The sequence below is a fragment of the Enoplosus armatus genome, chromosome 7 (genome assembly GCF_043641665.1).
Source record: "Enoplosus armatus isolate fEnoArm2 chromosome 7, fEnoArm2.hap1, whole genome shotgun sequence".
NCBI classification, from domain to species: Eukaryota; Metazoa; Chordata; class Actinopteri; order Centrarchiformes; family Enoplosidae; genus Enoplosus; species Enoplosus armatus.
Window position 1 is genome coordinate 26927563 of NC_092186.1, and position 27612 is coordinate 26955174.

Consider the following 27612-nt stretch of genomic DNA (forward strand, 5'->3'; position numbering starts at 1 on the left):
GTAGTCTCCATTTCAACAGAATCATCTACAGTATCTGAAGAAAATAAGTAAAAACAGCCAGATGAACAATTGAGCTGAGTCTGTACTGAATTCACTACTCGTTTACCAAGACCCTCTTTGTTTTTAATATTACACAACTTTTGTTTTCCACCTTTTCACCATGGTTGTTATTACTCACTTGTATCTTGAACACCAGGAGCAAGGAAGATTTCCCAGTGTCCTGTCTTTCCCTCACAAATTTCAAGAACAGAGTCTTACATTTGGGAACTACACATCAACCTCTGAATATCCAGATAGTCAACCTTTTTCCAAGTACCATCTGGAATTTGCAATGACTGATATAAAATCCATAGTTCATTTAGCTCAGAGAAGTCTGTATCAGTTACTTGTCACCTCGTTTTCAAGGTGGCTGTGATAGTGTACAGCTCAGACAGGTGCGATCTGGGTGAATGGCTAACACTCTGCCCTCCCTAAATACACACCTGTGCACTGCCTTTGAGCAAGGAACTTTACCCCAAAATGCTGCAGTGGAGCTGTTCAGTTGTAGTGGTAAAAGACTTGTTCTAAACTAGTCCTATATATATATAATGAGAAGTAATATTTAGAACTGCACTGCCCAGCTTTGTCCTTAAGTGACTTCAGAGGTAGTATAGTCCCCAGAAATCTTGCAAAATGACCATGATGATGATAAATTAATCTCAACTCACATCAACTTTTTTTTTCTGAACTTTCAACCACATCTCACGGCTCAGGTGTCATCATGGAACTTTGGTGTCGTGATAACCAGTCGTCATGTATCATAATGTATGCTTAAGCTAGTTACTGCTACATGTACTGTAACAAAAATGACACATCCTTCTAGCTATACAGAGCTTACATGAAAAGCCTGCCCTCTTCCCCTCCAGACTGTAAACTCACCAGCAGAGAAAGAGCCAAGCTGTGTTTCAGGGCCACACGATGCAAGCCCCACCAAGGTACTTCATGCAGAATAAACAAACCATATATATGTGCTTTGATTAGATTTACTGTTTTGAATAAACATCAGTTTGGTTATGTTTGGTCTCTTGTTTCTAGCTACCTTGGATGCTGTAGAGAAATACACCTTTGCAGACCTGAATCTAGGAACTGAACGGGTAAATTGAAAGCATTTTTTTTTTCAGATGTATGTTCTCATTTTGATAATTTGTAATAGTTTGTTGCAATTTGTCATCTGATCCTTTGGAGCTCAGTGATCAGACATAGGCCTGATTTCACCTGATTCCACACTCTATCTCTGTGGATACCTCTGGTGTTTGATACTTTGTCAAACAAAATTAAATGGTGAAAGTGAAACAATACTGTAAACTTGCAGGCTGTAAAACCAAAATAATTAGCTGAAAGATGCTATAAAGCTCCGTAGAGCTAAGGGAACTGCAGAGTCTGTTGATAATTCTCTGTGAGAGCATCACTATGAGACATACCTTTCACATACAAGTCATCATGTAATCCATTTTTTTTTTTTTCTGACATAGTTGTTTTTATAACCCGGTATTGAAATAAGTGCATACAACATTGATCTAGTGATGCGTTCCTGTCTTTTATTGGCTAGATTATTCGCATAGTTATGAAATGTCAGGGCGTTAGAATGTGAAAGACATTTTTTGGGCATCCCCCCTTTATTTTATAGTGACAGCTTGAAGACATGTAGCAAAAGGCAGATGGAATTGTATGTAATGAAATTACATAATATAGTCAGAAAAAATGTGTAGGGCAAAGTCTGTGAAGATCTTATTTTGAAGCCACTGGTCAAGGGCTGATGATGCTTTGCTAATCTCATTTTGACTTAGTATGTTCTGCCTGTTGCTGTGTAGTTCAAATCAAAAGAGGTGGATGGAATACCCCTTTAACCACTTTAAGGTTACAGAAAACACAGTAGTGTTAGTAACTGCTAAGAAATAACAATTTTAGTAAGACCCCAGGATAAACCTGGTGTGATAAACCTGTGGCAGTGCACCACAGATGGCCCTCTGTTGGGGAAACACTTAGATAAGGGAAGATGATGAAACAAAACTGGTGTGGAGGTCATGGTGGTAACATTCACACAGCCTGGCTTTCCTTGGTCTATGTGTTCTTTCCGTGTATTTTCTGCTCTCTTTGTCCTCCTACCTCCCCCTCACCTCTTGCTACTGTCTCTTTGCAGATCATCAGTTCCTCCACACCCTGTGGCGATTTCTTCTTCCGTGGCGGTCGGACCTCAGAGTCTCAGCAAGTGTGTGTGGCATCATCCAGGACATCATCCAGCAGCAAGAGTCAGGGCTCTGTCTCCATTGAGGACAGAGCCTCTGATATCACCAACATTGTCAAGAAGTGTAATGAGCTGGACCTCAACATAATCGTCATCTGGAAGGTACACAACAGAGCCAGATGATAACCAGTTCCATGTCACAGTATCAGGCTTAGTGAAGCCAAATAAGCATGGTTCGAATTAAGGGTGGGGGGGCCCTAATTAAGACTTGGACCCCCCCCAAAAGAGGTGAAAACAACAGGTCATGAGGGACATGGAACATTTTGTCTGCCTGCCTCAGTTCCGTCATTGCAGTGGCTCACGTCCTCATTAAAGTCTTGCATGTGTCACACAAGCCAGTGGTGATGCTGTAGGTTAATGTAAATAGATAGCTCTCTAGTTGTTGTTTTTTTATTTAAAGATATTTTTGCCTGCATAGTGACAAGTGAAGTGGGACAGGAAAGGTGGGAGAGAGGAGATGACTTGCAGCAAGGGGCAGGGTCGTAATCGAACCCGCGCCGCTGTGTTGAAGATTCAGCCTTTTTACATGGTACGTGCACTCTACTAGGTGATCTACCAGGGCACCCATATCTAGTTAAATGGTAAATGATCTCACTTATAGCGCTTTTCAACCTTCATGGTTCCCACAGCGCTTTACAGCCCATTCACTCACACATTCACACACCAATGGCTGCCATGCAAGGTGCTGGTCTCCATCGGGAGCAACTTAGGTTTCAGTGTCTTGGTCAAGGACAGCCGGGGATCTCGTGCAACAGTGCTAACCACTGCGCCACCATGCCACCCTTGATTTAATAGTTGATTTAATTTAATAATTTAGTTGATTTAATACACTTTACATTTTACTTTCTTAGCTTCAGAGTTTCTGAATTACATTGTGTCAACTGTCGATGTCTGAACGCTGGCAGGTTTGCTCTAGAATACTTTGTTGGTGACCCCTGACTACAGAAGTTGTGTTGTATGTGCTGCATGAGCTGGTGTAATAATTTGATTTATCATCTACAGACTGCAGACATATGTTAAATAAGCAAGATACTGTAAGGACTGTAAGATTTCAGTTCACTGGAGCATTTGCCTGTGCTGTACTGGGTTTCCTTTATGTCCTGGATTAGAAGTTGATCCCCCGATTATCATTGTATAACTCGCACTAAGTCATAGAGAGCCTGATTATGTTGGACATCCTTCCTAATATAGGCGTTGTGATATGGACCATAGACAAAACAGTTTTTATTGAAATTGCAAAAACTTCTTGTTTACATTTAAATTTATCCTAACAAGCTACAGTATAAACATTTTACATTTTGGCTGCTCTCACCAGCTTAAATGATGAACGTACCCGTCCCCATTTTCGTAATTAATACTGGCAAATTTGAGTATCCTAACACTGTTCACCAGGAACAAAATGTTAAGAGTTTTGTGGTAAAGCGGCACCAGTCCCCTCATACCCGATTCATGCTAACATCTTGAAACATTTATCATTTTGTTCATATTTGGGTAAAGCAAGCAGAGGGTGGTGATTGACAGATGTATCCAATGCTTCAAATCTTGCATGAAATTATTTGCCAGTGGAGAAAAGACACCACGAAAGTCCTGCCAACCACTGATATTTAATACATCAACTAGATTTCAATATTTTGTTCACAACTTAAAATATAATAACTGTAATGAAACTCAATATGGACGGTCAGTGCTTGAGTTTCCAGTTTATGATGTGTCTGTCTGTACAGGCCTATGTGGTTGAGGACAACAAACAGCTGATCCTAGAAGGTCAGCTCCATGTGGCGCTGCAGACCATCGGGAAAGAGGCCAGTTCTCTGACTGCCAAAGAGGTACAGTATGCACGCACATGCACACACACACACACACACACACACACACACGCCCTCTCTGTAACTCAGTGAATGCTTCAATGCTTTAATGGTGAGATACGGTTTTATCTAAAAATCCAAAAAAGGGTCCAAGGTTCTACATAACATGTATATTCGCAAAAAAGAAACCATTGAAGTAGCCCTGTGCTGATGTAAAAAATGCAACGTGACATGCTTCTAAGGTTGTGCTAAAAGAAAAGCTAGCATATAAAAAGGAAAATGTACAGGGCAGTGCAAAGGATTATAAGCTAGACAAGGCCAAGGATATATAGAGGTCACCATCCTGATGACGTGATGATGTCTTTCTTTGTTGGACTTGTGGCTATAGAGGCTTTTGCCTTAGTGTAGAAGCTGTAATAGTCCATTGCTGGGTTGGTGAGGATCCTTCATAGGTCTGGTTCTGCACCTTCTGGTTATTGAGTCCTGCGGAGTGGGGAGTGTACATCCGACGGCACACCACTCTCTGTAGGGCTCTGCAGTCCTAGGCAGAGCAGTTCTCAGACCAGTTGGTTATTTCTGCTGTTTGGATGCTTTCCTCAGCATCAGAGTAAAATGTCTTTGGGACCCCCAGAAAGACTCTGAATTACGAAGCTGTCTGATGTGGTTAAGGCGTTGCCTTGACTTCGTCAAGATGTCGACCTTGATGTGTGGACCATGTCAGATTCTTAGTGATTGACTTTAAAAACACATGCATTTGCCCTTGCATATAGTTTTCTGCTGGCACTTGGAATTACATGACCAGACACTGTACCTGCCGGGCACTGAAATCTTTAAAATAAAAATTTGATGTGATGCTTCATATCTCAGTAGGGTTTTATTTTGAAAACTGATTGACATCGACTCTTGTTTATGGCCTCATCCAGAGCAAGTGTTCTGCACTGTAACTTTGAGTGTGTCTGTGTGTTTTTGTTGCAGGAAGCTCAAGAAATGGTGCTGCTCAAGTTTAAATCAGAACTGCCTCCTCCAGCCGTCCTGCCCTCTGCAGAGCTGTCACAACTCATCAAAACCAACCTGCACTACCCTGAGACCTACACACATCCATTTGTCCAGGAGAGGTGGGATACGCACGCACGAACGCACGCACTATGGGGGATGTGAAATGGGTCATGGAGGACGAGACGCACGTACATACATTCGTGTGATTATAACAGTCCCACGTTTGTATGTACATGTGTTTGTGATAAGTTAACAATTAGCATATTTTGAAGTTGAAGGTATAATCCAAAAAGAGGTTTGTGTGTGTTATTGGATGTTGTCCTCTTTCACACACACACCAACATCCTGTGGGTCACAATGTATGAGGAGAGAGGGACAAGTGAAGAGGTTAGAGATCTGGTTTAGGGGGAGCAAGCAGTAAGCACTACAGGAGACTGGTGGGTCTTTCTGTGGGTTGCTGTGTGTTGTAGTTATCAATGTTGTGTCAGTTATTAATGTTTGCCCCAGGAAGATGTGTGTATGAACAGAAGGTAGAGGTGTGTATGAGTAGCTTGATATCAAAGATAGTGGTGTTTTTTACGTCTCTCTCAGATGTAGATGATTGTGGCAGAGCTAGCAAGGTTACATGTAGCATCGTTCTCTTGATCAGTTATTAAACTGCCTTCCTGGAGTGCCTGCACCACTTGTCAGAACTGAACAGTATTGGTATCCTTCTCATACTAAATCCCAACTACTTTCTAAGCCACCACTTAGTCTAGTTTCAAGCCCCCATCTTGCATTGGAATAAAGCTTTAAATGGCTCTAATTTAGCCAAAAAATCTGTCAGCATTTTCTTCTTTCAGCCCTTAATAACTTTAGATAAATATCAGGTTTGTATGACCCAACACTGAGATACAGAAGAACAAAACACTCTACTTCTTTAGTACAAAGTAGTTTATTCTTCAGATTGCAGAAAGTATAATACAAATCTGGAATACAAATGGTCTGGGTCTCTTGATGGGATGGAATACTTCTGGTTGGTAAGATTTAGAGACATGGATCGTGTGTCATACAACTGTTGCTATGAAACGCATGTCTGCAAAAACTTTCCCCTACATTCCGATAATAGGGCGACTTCCTGTACCGATGCTCTTGTCTTCTTTCTTTCAATAACGAGCCTTCTAGCATCTGGAGGGCAAGATGACCTTTTCCTTTTGTTCATGTGCTTGAATATACTTACTTTCCTATCATCTGTGCATCATGTTTTCTATAATTAAAATTAACGCACATATGTTATCCAAGTAAGTATGCTTTGATTGAAATAAACACGTGTTATTTATATAATCATTGCATACCCTAAGTTCCTTCAACAACCACTTAGAGAGAAAAGCAGCTTCACTGACCAGTTTTTCTGTCTCTAGTCTCTGTGTAGTGCCGGTTACTCTGACTCTGTCCAACTGCTCCTTGGCTCAAGTGGATGTCATCATTGACTTGCAGCACAAAAGCAACAGGTGCGTTTAACAGATTATGTGTTTTATACACACACACACACACACACACACACACACACACACACACACACACACACACTGTGATCTCCTCCTAACACAAATCCACTTTAAGACATGGAGGACAAAGTGCACTGCCCTGGTTCTGTGTAAAAATACAGTGCATCCGGAAAGTATTCACGGCGCTTCACTTTTTCCACATTTTGTTATGTTACACCCTTATTCCAAAATGGATTAAATTAATTTTTTTCCTCAAAATTCTACACACAACACCCCATAATGACAATGTGAAAAAAGTTTTTTTGAAATTTTTGCAAATTTATTAAAAATAAAAAACTAAGAAATCACATGTACATAAGTATTCACAGCCTTTGCCATGAAGCTCAAAATTGAGCTCAGGTGCATCCTGTTTCCACTGATCATCCTTGAGATGTTTCTGCAGCTTAATTGGAGTCCACCTGTGGTAAATTCAGTTGATTGGACATGATTTGGAAAGGCACACACCTGTCTATATAAGGTCCCACAGTTGACAGTGCATGTCAGAGCACAAACCAAGCATGAAGTCAAAGGAATTGTCTGTAGACCTCCGAGACAGGATTGTCTCGAGGCACAAATCTGGGGAAGGTTACAGAAAAATTTCTGCTGCTTTGAAGGTCCCAATGAGCACAGTGGCCTCCATCATCCATAAGTGGAAGAAGTTCGGAACCACCAGGACTCTTCCTAGAGCTGGCCGGCCATCTAAACTGAGTAATCGGGGGAGAAGGGCCTTAGTCAGGGAGGTGACCAAGAACCCGATGGTCACTCTGTCAGAGCTCCAGAGTTCTTCTGTGGAGAGAGGAGAACCTTCCAGAAGGACAACCATCTCTGCAGCAATCCACCAATCAGGCCTGTATGGTAGAGTGGCCAGACGGAAGCCACTCCTTAGTAAAAGGCACATAGCAGCCCGCCTGGAGTTTGCCAAAAGGCACCTGAAGGACTCTCAGACCATGAGAAACAAAATTCTCTGGTCTGATGAGACAAAGATTGAACTCTTTGGTGTGAATGCCAGGCGTGACGTTTGGAGGAAACCAGGCACCGCTCATCACCAGGCCAATACCATCCCTACAGTGAAGCGTGGTGGTGGCAGCATCATGCTGTGGGGATGTTTTTCAGCGGCAGGAACTGGGAGACTAGTCAGGATAGAGGGAAAGATGAATGCAGCAAAGTACAGAGACATCCTGGATGAAAACCTGCTCCAGAGCGCTCTTGACCTCAGACTGGGGCGACGGTTTATCTTTCAGCAGGACAACGACCCTAAGCACACAGCCAAGATATCAAAGGAGTGGCTTCAGGACAACTCTGTGAATGTCCTTGAGTGGCCCAGCCAGAGCCCAGACTTGAATCCGATTGAACATCTCTGGAGAGATCTGAAAATGGCTGTGCACCGACGCTTCCCATCCAACCTGATGGAGCTTGAGAGGTGCTGCAAAGAGGAATGGGTGAAACTGCCCAAAGATAGGTGTGCCAAGCTTGTGGCATCATATTCAAAAAGACTTGAGGCTGTAATTGCTGCCAAAGGTGCATCAACAAAGTATTGAGCAAAGGCTGTGAATACTTATGTACATGTGATTTCTCAGGTTTTTTATTTTTAATAAATTTGCAAAAATCTCAAACTTTTTTCATGTTGTCATTATGGGGTGTTGTGTGTAGAATTTTGAGGAAAAAAATGAATTTAATCCATTTTGGTATAAGGCTGCAACATAACAAAATGTGGAAAAAGTGAAGCGCTGTGAATACTTTCCGGATGCACTGTACATCTCTTCACAGCCGGTATGAAGAGGAAGAATGATTACAGCCACCTATAAAGGTTCAAGGTTAATTTATGTCATTTTTACAACATTAAAATGAAATGAATCCCCCTTTATGCTACACACAGAGAGACATTACAAGAGAATAAAAATATGCTGGTTTTACACATCATTTATTTATGGTGGAGTGTGGAAGATGAGCTGGAGCTGAGGAGCCTCACAGCCTGAGGAAAGAAGCTGCCATGCAATCTGGTGGTATAGCAGCAGATACTTTTGTATCACTATCCTGGGCCGTGATGCCCCATGCCAGTTTGTAATGTTTCCAGTCAGGATGCTTTCTATTGCTCTTCTGTAAAACACGTGAGGTGCGGGAATTTTGCCTTCTTAGGTTTCCTTAAGAAACACAGTCGTTTCTGAACTTTCTTTACTAGACTGTAGACCATGACAGGTTCTCTGTGATGCTGATTACCAGGAACCTAAAACTGTTCACCTGCTCCACCTTAGCTCCACTGATGTAGACATGGTGAATTCATGCAATATGAAGTCTCATCGTTGTTTGAAATCTGGCCAATAACTCTTTCAGTTGCTAGAAGCATACAGTACGACATGGGCCGTAAACACCCATGTCTTTTAAACTCCACACCTCCAGTTTGTAATACTCGTCTGTTATTAACTTCTCTAAACCCAAGCAGAAATAACACTGTCAAATATGAGAAAATAACCTTGATGACATCATATTGATCAAAGTTCATCCAGAGCCACAAAAGACATTGTTTAACTGTGTTCACAGGCTAATTAGTCCTCCTTATGATGAGGTAACTGATTTTCATGTGTAATTGGAGTGCCACGTTTTAAATGGTTCACCCCAAAACAAAGCTTACCTCCTAAAAAGTTGTTGCATATAATTTATCATAGTTGATTCTGGTGACTTCTTTCCATTTCCCTTCTTTTATTTTATTTATACCATTGATACATATTTCAGTCAAAATAATGACTGTTAAAAAAAATAAGGTTTAGCTATGTGATTGTCAAAGTAACTTATGTACATAGAGAATGTAATGCTGTCAAATTAAATTAAAGAATAGTCCTATTTCCTAGACTTGTATATCTAATAAACTGTACACACTGAAGGCATGTTGCTGACTGACAGTTGACATGACTTGTATTTGGCCAGTTAAATATAACTTTATCTTTCAATAGTCTTGGTTAAGGTGAACATATTGTCTAAGCTCTCCATCCATCCATGCCTTTTTCAGCACAGAGTCTCTGGAGGTCCACAGCTCGTTCACCTGGGTGGGTCAGACCCAGTACAAGCTGCAGCTGAAGCCGCAGGAGGTGCTGTGCCTGACCCTGCGAGCCTGTTTCCTCCAGGCAGGAGTCTACAACCTTAACACGCCTCGAGTCTTTGCCAAGCCAGCTGAGCAGGGCACCATGTGTGAGACAAGTCAGCAGACAGCTAGTCCTGCTCTTATAATCATCAACAACGCCTGAGCAGAGCATCATGGTCTGCGGACAGGAAAACCTGGACTCTCTGGACACAGAAACCACTGAGCACCAGCTACTACGCTACACACATGACCATACTTGTTCTTCTTGATTAATACTGGACAGCAGGAAACACTTGTTTTGTACCAATTGGTAAAATAGAAAAAGGTTTATTTAAAACAAACATTCACAGTTTATAGAGATTGATGAGCTGATGTTACAGATTAAGTGGTCAGACAGTTTATGGACCTCAGAACTATTTAGTTTCATCAGCCAAGCATCAAAGAATTTCACTTGCACGTTACCTTTTCTGTACGAGGCCCTCTCATTAACTCACAGGTTTACCCTCCTACCATCCCCAGCCCTCCATACCTCTACGGTCTTCACCCGCTCTGTTTCACCCACCTGTCACCAGCATCTCAAACACCCACTTGTGTTTGGACCTAACAAAAGCTAGGTCATCTGGCAGGCACGTGCTGGTGTTAGACCAGAGTGTTGACTCTGATCTAAAGCCTTAAAGTAAAGTCAGAGACAAGCTGCTGCACTTATTTTGAACAGAGTAGTCCATTTTGAGTGCTCACATCACTTCGGGGTTTTTTTTTGGTCGAGTTCAGCTGGAATGGCCTTTTGTTCCAAACTCTGTGGATTGATGTAAATATAACTTCAATCTGCAAATATACTGAAATCTGGAAGAATCCGATGTGTCAATGTGTGAGCAGTAGTCTTGAAATGTCAGTTACTGTGACATTCTAACAAGAGCCGTTTACATCCTGAATACTGTACACCTCACCACCTAGCCGTCTTTTCATTGAGTCTACAGCTTTGGGGCTTCCAGCTTCTCCTGAAGTACTTGGCAAGAGGCTGATGACTGAACCCCATCTTACTGCCCATTATCTGTGTGATTTTTCCAGTCCAGCCAATCCAATCAGCATACCACACCTAATCTGTGTGTTTAACCTCACCATGTTGTGATCGAGCTCTTGTATGCATTGACTTGACAGCTTTTCTGAAAATGATGTATTATATTTATATAACAAATTGGATGTAAATAGAAAATAAAACTGTAACTAATGATACTGTATGTACTATGAGAGATTGTCTGATATCTGTAGTAGTCTGGTGCGAGTCTCTTGAGGGGTGTGTGTGGAGGGGACTTGACTCATTACTTACTCATTGCTACAGTCCTGTTTACAACAACAACTTTTATGTATGAAAACAAAATATATGGATGAATCAAAATCCACTTTAACAGTAAAGTATGTTGACCCATACAAGCAATTTGACTCAGTTTCAGTTTTCAGTAGCTCTCAATACACTCGCACATTGTGTCTAGAATATACAGAAAAAACATATAGATAAATATAATAAACAATATACATGTAGACATACAGTTGAACAAATATATATGTAGACCTAATGAAGCTATTACTGTATGTAGGAAGGTATGCTGGAAATAGGCCTCAACAAATGCACTTTTTGCTTCTGTTTGACAGTGTTTGCTAAAAAAAAACCAGTGCTAGTGCTACAGACAGGGTAGAGAAGCCATAAATTATTGAGAGATGGACTAATGCATTTTTGTTTTTGGTCTTTTCATCTGCCAGAGCAAATAAAACGTGTTGCAGATTTGTCTGGTTACCAGGCAGCTACACTGGTTTATTGATGGAGCACATGCTCTCAAGCAGGCCTGCAGGAGAATGGCGCGCAAATGAGGTAAATCAAAACTGGACGTTTTCTACCACTCATGGCACAAATGTCCCCTGTCCGCTGCCAAAGCACGTAATTTCTCTAGCTTAATCAGTAACAATAAAGCCCAGATTTCTTTTTGACACTGTAGCTCAAAAGCAGCCATCTCTTAGCTGCTCACACTTTACTGCTCATGTTTTAGACTTTCCCTGAAGAAAAATAGATGTGATCAGATACAAAATTAGTTCCTCATCTTCAGCTATTTCTGTAAAATCAGTTGTACATTATTCATATGTTGAATCCTAGTTAGACTCTGTTCTTACAAACTATCTCTCTTGAAACATTTTCGACCTGTTTTCAGAACTGTCACTCCATGATGATCTCAATGATCGTCTGCTTACAACTATATAGATATATATATCCCCATATATATATAGATATATATATAAATGGGGTAGATATGTAAGTGTGTAAGTGTGTTCAAATCAAATCTGTCCCTATTCATTAAGCCTATTGAACTACATGAATGAAAACCATGACATTACTTTTACCTCCTCTGATCATTTCCATTGGAATAAATTGATTTCACTGTCAAATGCTGCTTTAAACTCTGATGTGTCCAGGCCTTAAAACTCAATTGTGGGAAACAAGTAGATATGAGGAAACACTGGCTGGTCATGACAGGTCTGTCAACGTCTGAAAAAGTCTCACTGGACCTTTGAGTTAAGGTTGTTTAGCTGAGCTGGTGGTGTCAGCAAGAATGTTGCTGTCCCAGTGGCAAATTGACTGTACTGTGTCCTCCTGTCCTTGGAAGTCTGGACAGGCTGAGCAAGAACACTTTCAGTCATTTGAACCATCCACAAGAAGAAAGTCCAAACAAGAACACAGATTGAGAAAAGCCTAGTGTATCTGACCTATATGCAGCTATCATTCAGATCAAACTTTTTCATTTAGATTCAGTCATGAAAGAGAGTTTTCCACGGTATTGGCCTTCTCATTGTATTTTGTCACATAAGCCATTAAATCAGGTTAGCGTAACAGGTACATGCCCTTTTTGTGCAGAATAGGAAAAGGATAATGGAACATGGATGGCACAGCATTCTTCCCAAAGATATTCCCTCATTTGGTGTTTTCATGATGGTGGTGGCGAGTGCTGTCCAACACATTGCTCCAAAATCTCTCATAGGTTTTCAGTTGGGTTGAGATCTGTGACCCTAACATATGATTCACATTTTCCTTCTTATCAAACCAGTCAGTGAGCCTTCATGGAAACATTGAAGTTGTCGCTTCCAGGATGACAATCATTCAGATCAAACTTTTTCAAATGTTTGTGTTGAACTATGTAATGGAGCCACAGTCTCTAAAATATTATTTCTGTACTGACATTTCCACCAAAATGTATGCCAATACTGATCTGTGATGAGCTAAAAGTGGCTGAATATTGGCCTGCCAAGTTATCAACCAGGTCCTCTAATTATATTATCCAAAAATACTATGATTTCAGGTGTGATATTGCATTTAATAAAAAGTGTTTACATTGACATTATTACATTCCATCAACCAAAAAGTTTTGTACAGTGGTAAAAAAAGAAAAGTGCTGATCCTGAGATATTTAAGAAGGCACACTGAGCTCAGCTGGATACAAATGAGATATGTGTATAACCTGATCTGGAGAACTGGAGCAACATATCATGATGGAAGTTAAAGATGACAACCTAATCAGGTGTGCTCTTTCCAGTTGACTGAGAAATTGGTTGTGTGCTCCCTTGTGATTGTGTGTTCTATCCACACAGCCTTGAGTCTTCTTGTTGCTCTCTAACAGCTTCGTACTGTGGTGGCTGTCTGTAGAGACAGTAGTGCTGAGTCATGAAGATGATGTCAAACACCACAGAGAACAGGCCCAGACCAAACTTTGTAGGATCACCAAATATCAGCTGCCACTCATCTGAGGAGGGACACACATTACAGTTAATATAAAAACATGCTCAGTCAGTCAGATAAACAGTATACTATTTGTTGTGGCAAATGTATGTGAATTATCACCAGCAGGTGGTCAAAGTATTTTCATTTGTTCAATTGGAGTGTCAGTTGAGATGATCAATGTGAGAACATTTGCACATTCCTTGGTCAATATTTTGCACATTCCATCCTCTTTGTTTTAAAATGAAAAGAGCTGTACAGTGTTTAAAAAAGATCAAATTTAAAAAGTATTTATGATTCTTGACTTTCAGTACTGTTTGTTCTTTTCAGATTCCCTGTAGGTAGAAACTTACTTTAACTGTATCATGTGAGGGAAGATGTCATAGACCTTAACCTAACATATGGTTTCTGTAGTTCAGAAAAGGTGATTAGATTGGGTTGAGCAAGCTGTGTTGATTATACTGTTGCAAAAAGTTTATACATTCCAACAGTACAATTCTATAATTACAGTGAATAACAGGCTGCTTGAGGCACAACCCTGACGTCCTGTGTGGCAACACTCCCATTCACATGGCATCACGTCACCTATTTGAAATTCTTAACTTTTAACATACTAATCCAGAAGTACAGAGTTGAGAGACATCAGCTCTTTCAGTACCAACGACTTAAATCCATCATTAAATCTCAGATTAACATAACCAACAATCCACTCAACCCCTCAAAACTAGTTGAAAAAAATCATGAAGATCACAGACTCCAAAAGATTGATCTCGTAACTCTCTCAAACTAACCCAACTCAGATGACTCCATAACAATCTCAACCTCAAAGAGGGGAAATTACCTAGCTATCCCTCCCAACTCCACTTTCTGGACACTAATCTGCAAAAATACCATCCCTATGACAAGTAACACAAATTTACAACTTATACAGTACAAACTTATCCGTAGAACTCACATTACTCAACATAAAATGCTACAAATGGGCTTAAATGACATTTGTTGACAATGTACTTTGGTTGGCATGTCAAGGTTACGTGAAAGTAATTGTCAGCGCTACTCAGGATAGTGGTCACAGAAAAACATTCCAGTATATTGGGTGGCAGAAATGGCGACAGGCGGCAGCAGTTGTGCAGTGGTTTTTAACCTGTTTGACTGGTTTTATCATCACTACTAAGTTATTTTTAACTGATCTGCGTATGACAGAACGACTCACTTCAGTTTGACGGGCTTTTTCCTCCTTTATAACAATGCTTGTCTTCTTGCTTTAACAGAAACATGGCTAAAAGAACAAGACTTACACTCCAATCTAGAAATCAAAGGTTTTCTGAGGACCGTTTCGCCTTGACAGGGACCCCACAGTGAGAAGAGAGTTGAGGCAGAGCAGCCGGAGGACATCAGAAGAAAACCCAGAAAACATTTTCTCCATAAAATATGATCAGGTTTCAAAAATCAGTGAATGTAATTGTGTTTTTGTACAGTAATCAGTGAGGCCCAGTCCCCAGAAACACTCAGCTCCAGCATTATCTATCCTTTAAGAGACATGAGCTCAAACGGCTTGTGTCAGACAGACGGTGAACGAAGGGGCTGCATGAAAGACCAGTATAAGATGAATGAGGACTTTTTTTGAACTGTGAATCATGCAAAGCTACTCTATCGGTGTCCCAGAATAGAAATATAGAGCTGGAAATGAGGTCCCCCTTTAACTTGTTTATTTATGTTGTTTGCAAAAGTTATTATTAAAGTCTGTTTCAATATGAGGCTATAAATTAACCATTGATCTTTGACGTTTTAATAATGTTGATTGAAATATCACCACCGATGATCATTTACAAGTACGTGTGAAAAATTAACAGTATGGGCACTATTGATAGCCATAACTGTGCGAAACTCTTACGCATAATGATAGTTGGACTGGTGCTGTTGGAGAACCTCGTCAATGTGACACAGTCGGTAAAATTGCACTTCTTCTTTGCCATTCTTTTCATCAACTGAGTGGTTGGCGCAGGGTGAAGTATCGATATGCAAACGTATGGTTAAGGGCATTTCTACATCCATTTATGGCTAACTGTGGAAGTGAAAATGGGGCTCCTGCATGTGCGCCCAGTTCCACAATAATGTGTATGCATGTTTCTGTCTGTCGAGTTTTGCATATCTGGCCCCTGGTATCTGGTTTGCACAATTCATCACATGTATACACACATATAGATAAGGGTTGGGTGATATGACGGTATATACGTGCAACAGTATAAATGTATCCACCGGTCAAGATTTGGTAATACCGTTTCCACCACGGCGCTGTCTCTGCTGTATATTCAGGGCTGGATTCTCACGGTTCTCGAGAATCCAGCTGCCTCGTCACGTAACATGATTTGGGCAGAAGGACTGCTTACCACGTTCTCACGAGGTGAGAGCAACAGTTGGTACTGCACCTCTGAACTTGTTTGGCAAGTGACAAGTAAACTTGGAGGAGGAGAGTGAAATTGTAAATACTGAGCAAGAAGTAAGGTATGGTTAAACCATTTCTTGATTGAATTTACAAAACAATTACTGTATCGTGATTTTTACTGTTATCGTGATATACAATTTCATATACCGTGATAGAAGATTTTGGTCATATCGTCCACCTCTAATATAGATATGAAAAAAAACCCAACATATTTCTAAATCAGGTTTCCTTGATCTTTAAAGACAAGAATGCCTCATTTCAAAATAAATCAACCTCTTTTTAGAGTTTTCCCCTTTTTAAGAATAGTCCTGAATACATCTACAGCCACATTACATCAGTCTTTTCAGACATCTTTTACTAACCTTATTTAGACCTACAATCCAAGTCCAATGGAGGTCCTTCAAAGGACTCTCTGAGATTAGTGATGCAACCACAGAAACTTTTTGTCCTACTTTCATTTTATTTAAATGTGTGGCTGCCCTAAATGCTACAAAAGATACCAGATGAAGTACATCATAGAGTATAAAATAGCAGTAGTTACCATTGTTGTAAGACTGTAAGATCATCTGTAGAACACTGAGGATTCCGCCAGTGAAGTCCAGCAACACGTTGCCTATACTCCACCCCTCAGTACTCTGTCTTCTGTAGTTCATGTACGCCTGGAAAAACAGCCAGAAAACCACCAACACTGTAACCATTTGTCAGTGATAATTCATCAGATGAACAACAGAAAAATTAAAAAATACAACAAAATATAATACTGGACTGAATTTTGTGGAATAGCATTGAAACAGATTCTCTATTGATCAATTTTGCAATAAACATTGAATCAATGAAACTGCATCCTGTTTGTCAGTGTATATTCTATACATAGAAAAATATAGAAACATGTGTACATTGTCCTGTACAACAGTCCTGTAACAGATCCTACACTTATGAAACTTAGAATTTTAGTTAATAAACATTGTCACTGTGTATGTGTATAGCTTACCTGTGGCACATATTTGATCAGAGTGACTGCTAGTTTAATGTAGGAGAAATAGTAGAGGCAATCCAACCAGGTGATCTGTTTGGCTACAGCAAGAAACAAGCTGACCAAGGCAAATGTCCAGCCAATCAGCAACAAGAACAAGGCTGTCCAGGAAACCTTTTGACCCCCCCTCTAAAAGGCAGAGGACACAGATTACACACTGCTACAGAGTCAAGGATATCCAGTGGCTGGGCATGGAACACTTATTGTTTCATCTCGTGAAGTGAGTGTGTGTGTGTGTGTGTGTGTGTGTGCTTGTTGTTACTGGACGGATCCAATGAGGGTATATATAGACTATACATAAACCTGTGTTGGCGTCATCAGAAACGGACGTCGCTTCACATGACACTTCAGAGGAAAGGACGTCTCATTACTCTTAAAAACACATTTCCTCGTTTCCTCTCTTAACATGGTTTCCTTATGAGGAAAGTGAGGGAAACGTGGATGTAATTAAGAGACTTGAGGTGTGTCTACACAGGAGGTGCAGACGTTAGCAGACCAGCAGCAGCATCAGTGCTCAGTCTGTATCTACGGAGGACGCGTTTAGGCACAGCACTGCAGAATGTAAATAGAAAATGTAGCACTCCTTCTACCGCTTCACAGACTTCAAAAAGGAGAAGTGACAAAAACAAACCAACAAAAAAGGTTAGTTTTGAATGCAATGCAACCATGTCCAATGGAGGAGGACCACCACCTAGTTTTCACTCTGGAGCTATAAGCCAAAACAGGATCTTTGTCACTTTATGTGGGAAAAATTTAGCAAACAGGCATCCGGTTGGATATTTGACACAATTTCACCTTCTGAATACTGGGACTTCAGATGAATTTTTAACATCCAGTCTATCACAAGCTTCTCCATACACACCTCATACACAGCAGCCTGGATGATGTAGATCAAACACAGCAGCACAGCATGGAGACTGAAGAAGACATCGTTAGCATTGACAGGGTTAATTCCATTAGGGTTCCTCTTCAGAAACTCCTCCTACAGGGCAGGCACACAGCAGCTTAACAGACCACAAACACTATATACTGTACATGCTTTACTCAAAACCTAATGTAGCTCTAACGAAAGGCAACGTGTGCAACATTTCAGCTATTTATAAGGGGTCAAAACTGTTCACGTAAATATCAATACATGAACAAGAAATGCCCAATGTATGTTGCAAAAACTAAAATATACAGACAAATGTGTTTCTGAACCCCTGTCCCCCATTGTTAACACAATCCACTATGAACTGACCTGATATTCAAACCTGGAACACTGAAAATGTGTTAAATTGTTTCTGATTAGGAAAACATGACTGTGAGTTGTAATGTTATTTAGCAAAATGAAGTCAGACAGCATTGGCATTGTAGCAATTTTCCATGCTGAGCACTTCCACTATACCATCGAATCACTTCTCTGAAACTTGAATAAATTAAACTTAATTTATTCCTGTCCATTTCCTCCTGGATTGAAGTGCAAGTCTCATAATTCAATTCAACTGTATTTATATAGCGCCAAATCACAACAAAAGTCATCTCATGACACTTTACAAATAGAGCAGGTTTAGACTGCACTCTTTATAATATAGAATATAGAATATTCCTGTTCAGTAGCTGCCCACTGAAGTACAGTTGTGTCTATGACTGTACACTGTTGATTAAAGTGGTACCCCAGTGATTTAGCATTTCACTACTGAAAGGTTTCACCAGGCTCAGTAGTGCTAAACATGATTGGTAAACTGATCATGTATAGACAGTGGAGTGCCCCTTTAAAGGATCAAGTTACCTTTATATAAGACACCCAGAACAGCCCTATATTGAAGACACTGTAGGCGATGAAGCCAGTTAGGTTGAGAGCCAGGAAGTCAAAGTTGAGACCTACAACACTGAAAACAAACATGTTAAGAATTTCAACTAGTTTCACTATGACAATAATTTTGGAAACATCCACTGAATTTATTCTGAACCCAACAGATATGATTAGCAAACTACAGGGAGTGTTTACATGATAAAACTCGTGAACAACTACAAAACAGGTGCTGCAGATATAACTTTCTACTGATACAACTGGTTCTGCATATACAGTATATGGCCTATTTTTAGCCTTAAAAATATTAAAACAGAGACCTGAGTTTTATTTTCACATGTCCAGCGCCACTGTGTTTTTCTAGTTTGAAAATTCAAGAACAGGGCTTTGAGTTGGAAGTCTGTTTGAGCAAGAGCATATTTGAGTGCATGCATATGGTTTCATACTGTATATACACTATATTGCCAAAAGTATTCACTCACCCATCCAAATAATTGAAATCAGGTGTTCCAATCACTTCCATGGCCACAGGTGTATAAAATCATGCACCAAGGCATGCAGACTGTTTCTACAAACATTTGTGAAAGAATGGGTCGCTCTCAGGAGCTCAGTGAATTCCAGCGTGGTACTGTGATAGGATGCCACCTGTGCAACAAGTCCAGTCGTGAAATTTCCTCGCTCCTAAATATTCCACAGTCAACTGTCAGTGGTATTATAACAAAGTGGAAGCGATTGGGAACGACAGCAACTCAGCCACGAAGTGGTAGGCCACGTAAAATGACGGAGCGGGGTCAGCAGATGCTGAGGCGCATAGTGCGCAGAGGTCGCCAACTTTCTGCAGAGTCAATCGCTACAGACCTCCAAACTTCATGTGGCCTTCAGATTAGCTCAAGAACAGTGCGTAGAGAGCTTCATGGAATGGGTTTCCATGGCCGAGCAGCTGCATCCGAGCCATACATCACCAAGTGCAATGCAAAGCGTCTGATGCAGTGGTGTAAAGCACGCCGCCACTGGACTCTAGAGCAGTGGAGACACGTTCTCTGGAGTGACGAATCGCGCTTCACCATCTGGCGATCTGATGGATGAGTCTGGGTTTGGCGGTTGCCAGGAGAACGGTACTTGTCTGACTGCATTGTGCCAAGTGTAAAGTTTGGTGGAGGGGGGATTATGGTGTGGGGTTGTTTTTCAGGAGCTGGGCTTGGCCCCTTAGTTCCAGTGAAAGGAACTCTGAATGCTTCAGCATACCAAGAGATTTTGGACAATTCCATGCTCCCAACTTTGTGGGAACAGTTTGGGGATGGTCCCTTCCTGTTCCAACATGACTGTGCACCAGTGCACAAAGCAAGGTCCATAAAGACACGGATGAGAGAGTTAGGTGTGGATGAACTTGACTGGCCTGCACAGAGTCCTGACCTCAACCCGATAGAACACCTTTGGGATGAATTAGAGCGGAGACTGAGAGCCAGGCCTTCTCGTCCAACATTAGTGTGTGACCTCACAAATGTGCTTCTGGAAGAATGGTCAAAAATTCCCATAAACTCACTCCTAAACCTTGTGGAAAGCCTTCCCAGAAGAGTTGAAGCTGTTACAGCTGCAAAGCGTGGACCGACATCATATTAAACCCAATGGATTAAGAATGGGATGTCACTTAAGTTCATATGCGAGACAAGGCAGGTGAGCCAATACCTTTGGCAATATAGTGTATGTTGATATCTGACAGTATAAAAAAACATACCTATTTAAGTCACTTGAGCAAAACTGCACAAGGAAAATATTAAAGAAAACCTAGATTAATGAAGAGAAGGGCAGAGGACTGACGGAAAACTACCTTTTCCTCCTCCAGTTTTCCCAGGCTTGTGGATAGAAGGACACCGACCAGGCCAGAAAGTAAATCCAGCCAATCACCTGGCTGATTACTGACAGGACGTTGCTATGGACGACCATAAAGCGGATCCTGACGGACAAACTAGAGAATAGAGAATCATACTTACTGACACAAGGAAACTGGACAGTGGCAATGTACCATCATACTCTACAGTACATTTGTCTTTATCAAAATGAATAAAAGCCTTAAAATAGGCTTTTAAATGCTTATTCTCATGTAATTTCAGCATACAGAAGAGAAAATATATCGTAATACACTATCACCCATATCCAGGTGTTCTGGTAGACCCCTGTATCTATCTATCCAGCGTAATTAGCTCTTGAATGTATTAATGTAATCTGATAAATACAGTCTGATCTGTGCTCACCAGATTGGCCAGCATGATGTGCTGAGAGAGATTATGGTATTTTTATTATTGTACAAAAAATTCATGTACAATAATATGTCTGTCCATGGTGGGAAAAATGTGGAGTCTACCTAAAGATGAATGAATTTGACTCATGGAATAATAACCACAGTGCTCTAATTTTAGTAAGGCTAACAAGATTCAGGTTACCAACATTTCTTCAGACAGCAAAATGACACGTAAATTACATGATGGACAGATTTATGAAAAGGACAAAAAGACAAAGAGGTGATACTCATCAAGCAAAATATGATAAACATGTTGAGAATATGGATTCGTGTGGAAATCTAAAATAGTTAAAAAGACACATTTTAGAGGGAAATTTGTTTGGACATTACTTTAGCACTATCTTAACTCATCTTGGCTCACTTCTTTTCAAAAGGAACACTGGAAGGAAGGCAGCGCACTCCATGAGTGAGAATAAAGGGAAGACAGTTGTCATCTTATGTTGATTTTTTTGTACAACAGTGTTAGCTGCCAGACATCACTGCATCACTGTCAACAAGACAAACCCCTGTTAATTTATTCTACTGAGTGAATAAAGTGATTCTTATTGTCATACTGGACTGATGGAACAGTGGACCGATTAGTGAAGAGGGGAAAAGTTAAGTCTCATGTCAATATGCGTCTGTGCAGATACCCACCTGTTGGGGTCTGTATTGTTGCTAAGCAGGTATGTGGTCACCTGACCGACATCATGGGCTGTCACATTGAAACTGACTGAGGTTGCCTCCACTGGCAACAACACCTAAACAAATACAAGAACATCAGTCAACAACTTATTGGCAGACAGTCCCATGTACCCTCTTCTTGGTTAAAAAATGAGTACAAAGAAATAACATGATCCCTGTCTGCTGATGTTTGCTTTGGTTGATCTTGCACTCAGCATACACAATGTTGAGTGATACTGAATTTCATTTGGTTCAAGCTCACGGAGATATGGGCTCTGTTCTTTGTATTCAAGGCATCTTAATATATTTTTTTGGACAACAATGGAGTTCTTTTGCACAGAGAAACTAGCTAGGTCAGGCTTTGACAACACAGATCATACTTCTTAGTTTATTGTTGATTATTTTCTCTTCAGGGGAATTTTAAATACTGCATCTGCAGTATATCTATATTTTAGGGCTGTTTTCTCTGTTTTTGTTCCTTTATTATTTGGTCATAGAGCACTTTGTGATTGAATTTCAGATGATTAAACAAATTGGTTGTATTGCCTTGTGGTGCAGACACCACCGTGAAACAAATCTTGCACAGTATTTGTTGTTGTTCCTCATATGACTCCTTGAAACCAAAGTGTTTCCAAACAGCTGGATTGGTTTTATCTTTCTTGGTTTGCCACAGCCTGGCTGAGTGTGAGTTTGGGCTTTTAGGGAGGAGCAAAAGTACAGAGGGTGCACTTGATTTTTAACAGAAGACAAAACAAGAGCATCATTGCGAAACGAAATGCTACACAATAATATCTTTTATCTCGATTATCTTGTTTTCATAATAGTTGGAAGCTAAAATTAGAGGAAAGGTAAAGTCACCAAAACATTAGGATTCATCCTCTTCTCCGTTCTATCTCTTTATCGTCTTCACAATTTATACTGAAGATAGTTAAAGGGGTAGAGGTAGAAACGGTCATTGTCTTGGAAACATGAAACATGTAAACCCAACATCACAGCTGGGTGTAGTTACAACACACAAACCACACTTGCTACACAAGGAGAGGGAAAAGCATGTTGTCACCACTAGTTAGCAGGGCAAGACAGAAAATTATAGAGTGGGTACAGTTGTGGTGTAGAGCAAACTATGTCTATGTTGTAATCATTTCAGCTGGTGCAAAGTACATACATACACAATACATACATAAACATAAACTTACATCCAGACTAGCCCAAGTAAGACTACTTTGAAAATATGTTTTGGTTTCATGTGTTACCTGCTCAGGCAGTGTGATTACAGATGAGTAGTTCAACTTGGAGCTGTAGGTTACATTTAACTGAATCACAGCTGACTGGTTGACAGGGGAACTAGAGGAAGACACAAAATTCCAGTCAGACCAACGCTGATCCTGACAGATGCTTTTACAAACTATAGGAGCATTACAAGCAGGATATGACTTCTTAAACCTGAAGAGCATATTTGCTTTTGTAGTTTTGCCTTTGCCGTGAGGCAAAAGCAGTACATCAGCATCTTGTATAAGCTGTTACAGGGCCTGGTTAGATATGTATTTCACTTTAAGCTGCCACACTTACTCACTAACTGACCACAACCATTGTTTATAGTAGTATAGAGGTTGATGCTACGGCTTTTAAACAATAACACTAAAAATTACATTATATCTGCCTTAGCAAACAGAAAACAGAAGTGAGTCAAATCTTTTGATTGGACTAGACAGAATTTTAGAATGTAGCCTATGATGGATTTAGACTAGAAATTAGCAAACCTGTTGATGAATGTGAGGTGCAGTTACAGACGGTGAAAACCATTTTGTCGCTGAACAAATCCTACAAAAGCTCAAATGGGTTGTACAAACAATAACTTAACATGTCTTAATGGACCCACTTGTGGAAATTGTTGTGTTAAAATGCTCATGTGCTTGTAGCTTCCAAAACATAATGAAGTATACACATAATCAAGTATAACCTAAGAGTGAATGTTGTGTAACTGTAATGAGATCGTGTAAGGAAAAACGCTCGGAGAGGTATTATGGCCTTATCAGACACAACTTGGTTTGAGCTGCGCTTGCAGCTGGGTTCAGCACAGCGAGAGCTTTCCTGGCACTGCTCCCTTGTGTTGTATCATGAATTTACAGTAAGGGCTATTAGCAAACTGTAAAGGATAGACAGACACAGTCAATCCAACAGAAACTGCACAATGTTTCTTTTCCCTGCAGTCTCTTAACCTGTGTCTCTGTTCATTTATAGACTCATCATAACCTACTTACAATGTTGTCAGCTAGTGTGGTTTGAAGAAAATGTATGGGTGTAGATGACAGTTGGTTCATGGTTTCTCCCAGGAAATTTGTTAGGAAGCAGGGGTAAGCTAATCTTTGCCATTACATATTTCACTATGTGTAATAATGTCTGGCATTTCAGAAGAGGCAGTTCAGCTCTGCTATAAAACACTGCTTGAAATGCTTGTAGTTCTACATCACAAAGACAATGCAACCATCGATGTCTGTTTACATTATGCTGGCAAACATGTGAGGACCCTAAGTTGTGTAGTGATCTATTGTTAAGAATGTTCACATTGGTGTATTGATGAGATGGATGATATACAATATGACTGCATTCATTTCGCATTTGTATTATACAGCATGCTGAAACTGCTGCTAAATAATTATCACATCACTACAACTACTCTCTTACTGCCCTCTTTCAAAGAAAAAGAAAAAACAACAAAATTGTGAGCAAGGGTTTTGAACCTATACTGTACCCTAAAAATGATCAAAGGCCCATTATCATGTGATGTAACACTCTTTTCACGTCAAATATTTTGTCCATATCCACATTTTGTTCCAAAATTTTGCCTTTTCTCTTTCCATTAACTTAATACAGACATAACAAACCCATACATAACAAGTGAACCATAATCGTAACAACTTGCACATTTGGCATGTTACTCCCCCTAGTCTCACAATCTGTGTGTATTCAATAGCTGATGTACTAAGACAGGCAGCTCATAAGATAGTCAGCTCCTAACTACTGCCCTCCAGGACATCAATGAATCAATCAATTTTATTTGTCACATGCAATCATACATGGTACAATCAGAGTGAAATGCAATTGTGCTAGTTCCAACAATTTGTGTATTAAAAAGAAAAAAATAATATTAAGGCAATGACTTCATTTAGGATCCTAGTGCATCCTACATGCATACATGCACTGCAAGAACCTTGTTTTTTTGCTATAATGTGAATGCAACTTTTCTGAAACACTTGTGCAGACTGTGTTTCTGTGGCTACCTGGAAGTAATGGTGATGTTGGCTGTTGAGGAGTATTCCTCCAATGTGACAGCATCGGGAGCAAACCAATACACTCTGGACTCTGGAGGACAGACAGAGAAATTTAAAAAAAAAAGGACAATCAATCCAAGATAGTAACAGAAACAAACAGTACATAGGTTGGCATCAAAAGATAGTATGGATTGGCATCATCATAGAGCATATCTATTTACAATTTTACCATTACCATAATCATCATGAGGTTACTGCTTCACTTCACATGTTTAACATTTTCAGAACCTGTACATCTTGAACAAAGCCGGTGGATTCGTTGTAAATAGCCATAACAGTCAGTCACCAGAGATGTTGTTCAGCATCCACAGGAGGAGAAGCTGAGCAGGTAGCCATCTCTTTGCCAAGCTCAGACCAGACATTTCTGCAAAATAATGGATACTGCCAACTTAAAAGACAAAAGGTCCACAAAGCATCTTAGCAATTAGACAGTGTAATCTCATTCACATCTATAATGTGAAATCATTTAAAGAACCATTTACAAAATTCAGAACCACTAACGTTAGATGTCACACACACACTGATATCAATACAAAGCTATTCGTCTTTGTCTTTTCAGGAAATGTATGTCAACTTCCAGCTTTTACAGTATTGTAGTTTAGCTTCCAGCTTTTCTACCACTGTATTTCATCTCTTAGATTCTTTAGGTAAAGCAGTTCAGCTCCAATTCTGCCAAGTTTACATTTCAGCTTCCAGGTTTTACAGCAGTGCAGTCCGTGCATTTTTCCTTTCAGATTTTTCAGGCAATTCCTTTCACATTTCTGCATTTCCAGAAATGCTTCCAAAATAATTTCAGCTGTCAGCATTCACAAGCATTTTCTGCAGGAAATGCAATTTTCTAGCTTTCCAACTAATATATGTTGACGTTTTATTTCCATGTTTTTGATATTGATTGTTTTAGTTCTTGAGATGCCATCCACTGAGGGGAGTAGTTTTTAAAGACAATTAAAACTACTTTGAAACCGTTGTCAGTCCAACATTTTCACTCTTTGCACACACATTTACATCAAAATGTTCAAAATCTAACCCAAAATTAATAGAAACTAAAAGCAGCAGCTCCAGAGAGCCATATCAATTTACCATTAACGTTAGGTGTCCAAATTTTGCACTGAATATCCGTAGAAGATCTCTCTTTTGTCTCATCCCTTTCGTCTCGTAGAATACGTTAAAACTATAGACACATATTACAATAAGTTGTCGACGTAAGTAGCATACTAAACGAGCTTAATGCGTGCATTTGCTTTAACTAAACCAGTAAAAATGATTACTTACTTACCTACAGCAGCTGTTTCGACTGCTTCCTCTTTAGTGGGTCACAAGACAAATCTGAATGCTGCTGCTTCTTCTTCTTCTTCTTCTGCTTTGAGTTTTAATTGCGGTTGGCAAACCAGCTTATGTGCACATTATCGTCACCTACTGGGCTGGAGTGTGAAGCAGTAGATTGCAGAAACAACAAACAAAAACCACATAAAGATGTCTTCCTGTGTCATTTAAGTCCTAGTATTCCTGCCAGGTTTTGCGCATATAATCCTTTATGATAGTTTTAACCTCTGTTTTACTTACTAACTGTTGTTTTAATTGTTTAGCCATTATGTCTACCTTCTCATTTCCTTCCACCCCTACATGAGCAGGGACCCAAAGGAAGGAGATATTATATAATGTAGACTTTCCAGACTCAATGTTTGAAAGCGCTGACAAGCTATTAGAAGTGATTACAACACTGGGTTGGTTATTTTCTTCCACTCATTGTAATGCAAACAATATTCAGTGTAATTCAGCTGTGTACACTGAAAGATGGTCTGATAATCTCTTTTTCACTGCTACCTCACAGTGAGGGATGAAGAATGGAGCACCTGTGTGCCCAGTCTCTGGTTCTTTTGAACCATCAGTAAATATGAATATCTTGTGTTGGTGTTTGTCAATATAGTTCTGTACTATTGTCCACTTTGGTACCAGTTTAGGTTTCTCTTTTAATTTTGCTGCAGACTTAATGAATCTCCAAGGAGATATAGCTGATGATGGAAAAGTAGGGCTTAATTTTAGATTACAGATGCATCATTATGCTCCCAGCACTCCTGCAAAATGGCCTTTGTAGGGTGTAATCTACTATGTCCTTGCAGATTAACCCAATACGCCAACATATTCTCCCAATTTGTAGAGGCATTTCCCCCGTTTCAACTTGCATTGCAGATATGGTGATGTTTTAAATGCTGAACTACAAAGCTATGCATCCATTATCAAGGACTGCTCTCATAAGAGCCCAATAAATATTGAATAAAGATGTCCTTTTTGCTTTCCAATCTCACCCTGACAGACATTGCAGTATACTGTTACATCTTTTGCATTTGTTTTTTACTTTGTCAGTATGATGACACCAGGTAAGCTTTTCATCAAGCTTGTCATTCAAGAAATCTAACCACTTTCACCTGTTCGAGTGTCCCCACTTAATTGTCCATTCTTCCACTTTGTCTATTGCTGCTTGCAAAGTAAGTTGTAAAGTGGTTTCCCTATATTTTGCTCAACCCCTTCAAAAATGCTATTAATCATTATATTAAATAACAGTGGACAGCACACGCTCATGGGAATATTCTGTACCCACT

General features: G+C 40.0%; 2 protein-coding genes across 3 annotated transcripts in view; one reads left to right on the top strand and one right to left on the bottom strand.

The window, feature by feature from the left end:
* trappc8 (trafficking protein particle complex subunit 8) overlaps positions 1-11122 on the top strand; it is a 43765-nt gene extending 32643 nt beyond the window's left edge. Inside the window, exons 23-29 of the mRNA XM_070908537.1 lie at positions 906-974; positions 1075-1133; positions 2180-2386; positions 4009-4110; positions 5065-5204; positions 6486-6575; positions 9616-11122. Coding sequence (XP_070764638.1) covers positions 906-974; positions 1075-1133; positions 2180-2386; positions 4009-4110; positions 5065-5204; positions 6486-6575; positions 9616-9850 — 902 coding nt within the window. The 3' untranslated portion in view covers positions 9851-11122. The remainder of the gene's footprint in view (positions 1-905; positions 975-1074; positions 1134-2179; positions 2387-4008; positions 4111-5064; positions 5205-6485; positions 6576-9615) is intronic.
* A 1917-nt stretch (positions 11123-13039) lies between these two features.
* ctns (cystinosin, lysosomal cystine transporter) lies at positions 13040-26362 on the bottom strand. Of its 2 annotated transcripts, XM_070909238.1 has the most exons (11): positions 26289-26362; positions 25299-25376; positions 24962-25043; positions 22934-23024; positions 21654-21757; positions 20547-20684; positions 18698-18797; positions 17789-17908; positions 16885-17055; positions 16435-16552; positions 13040-13472 (listed from the first exon to the last, which is right to left on the bottom strand). In XM_070909238.1, the coding sequence occupies exons 2-11, from the start codon at positions 25372-25374 to the stop codon at positions 13309-13311; spliced, it is 1164 nt and encodes a 387-aa protein (XP_070765339.1). In that variant the 5' UTR covers positions 25375-25376; positions 26289-26362; the 3' UTR covers positions 13040-13308. The 2 variants fall into 2 exon arrangements, with proteins under 2 accessions (XP_070765339.1, XP_070765340.1); XM_070909239.1 differs by lacking the exon at positions 26289-26362 and having other exon boundaries at positions 25299-25400.
* Positions 26363-27612: the final 1250 nt, after the last annotated feature.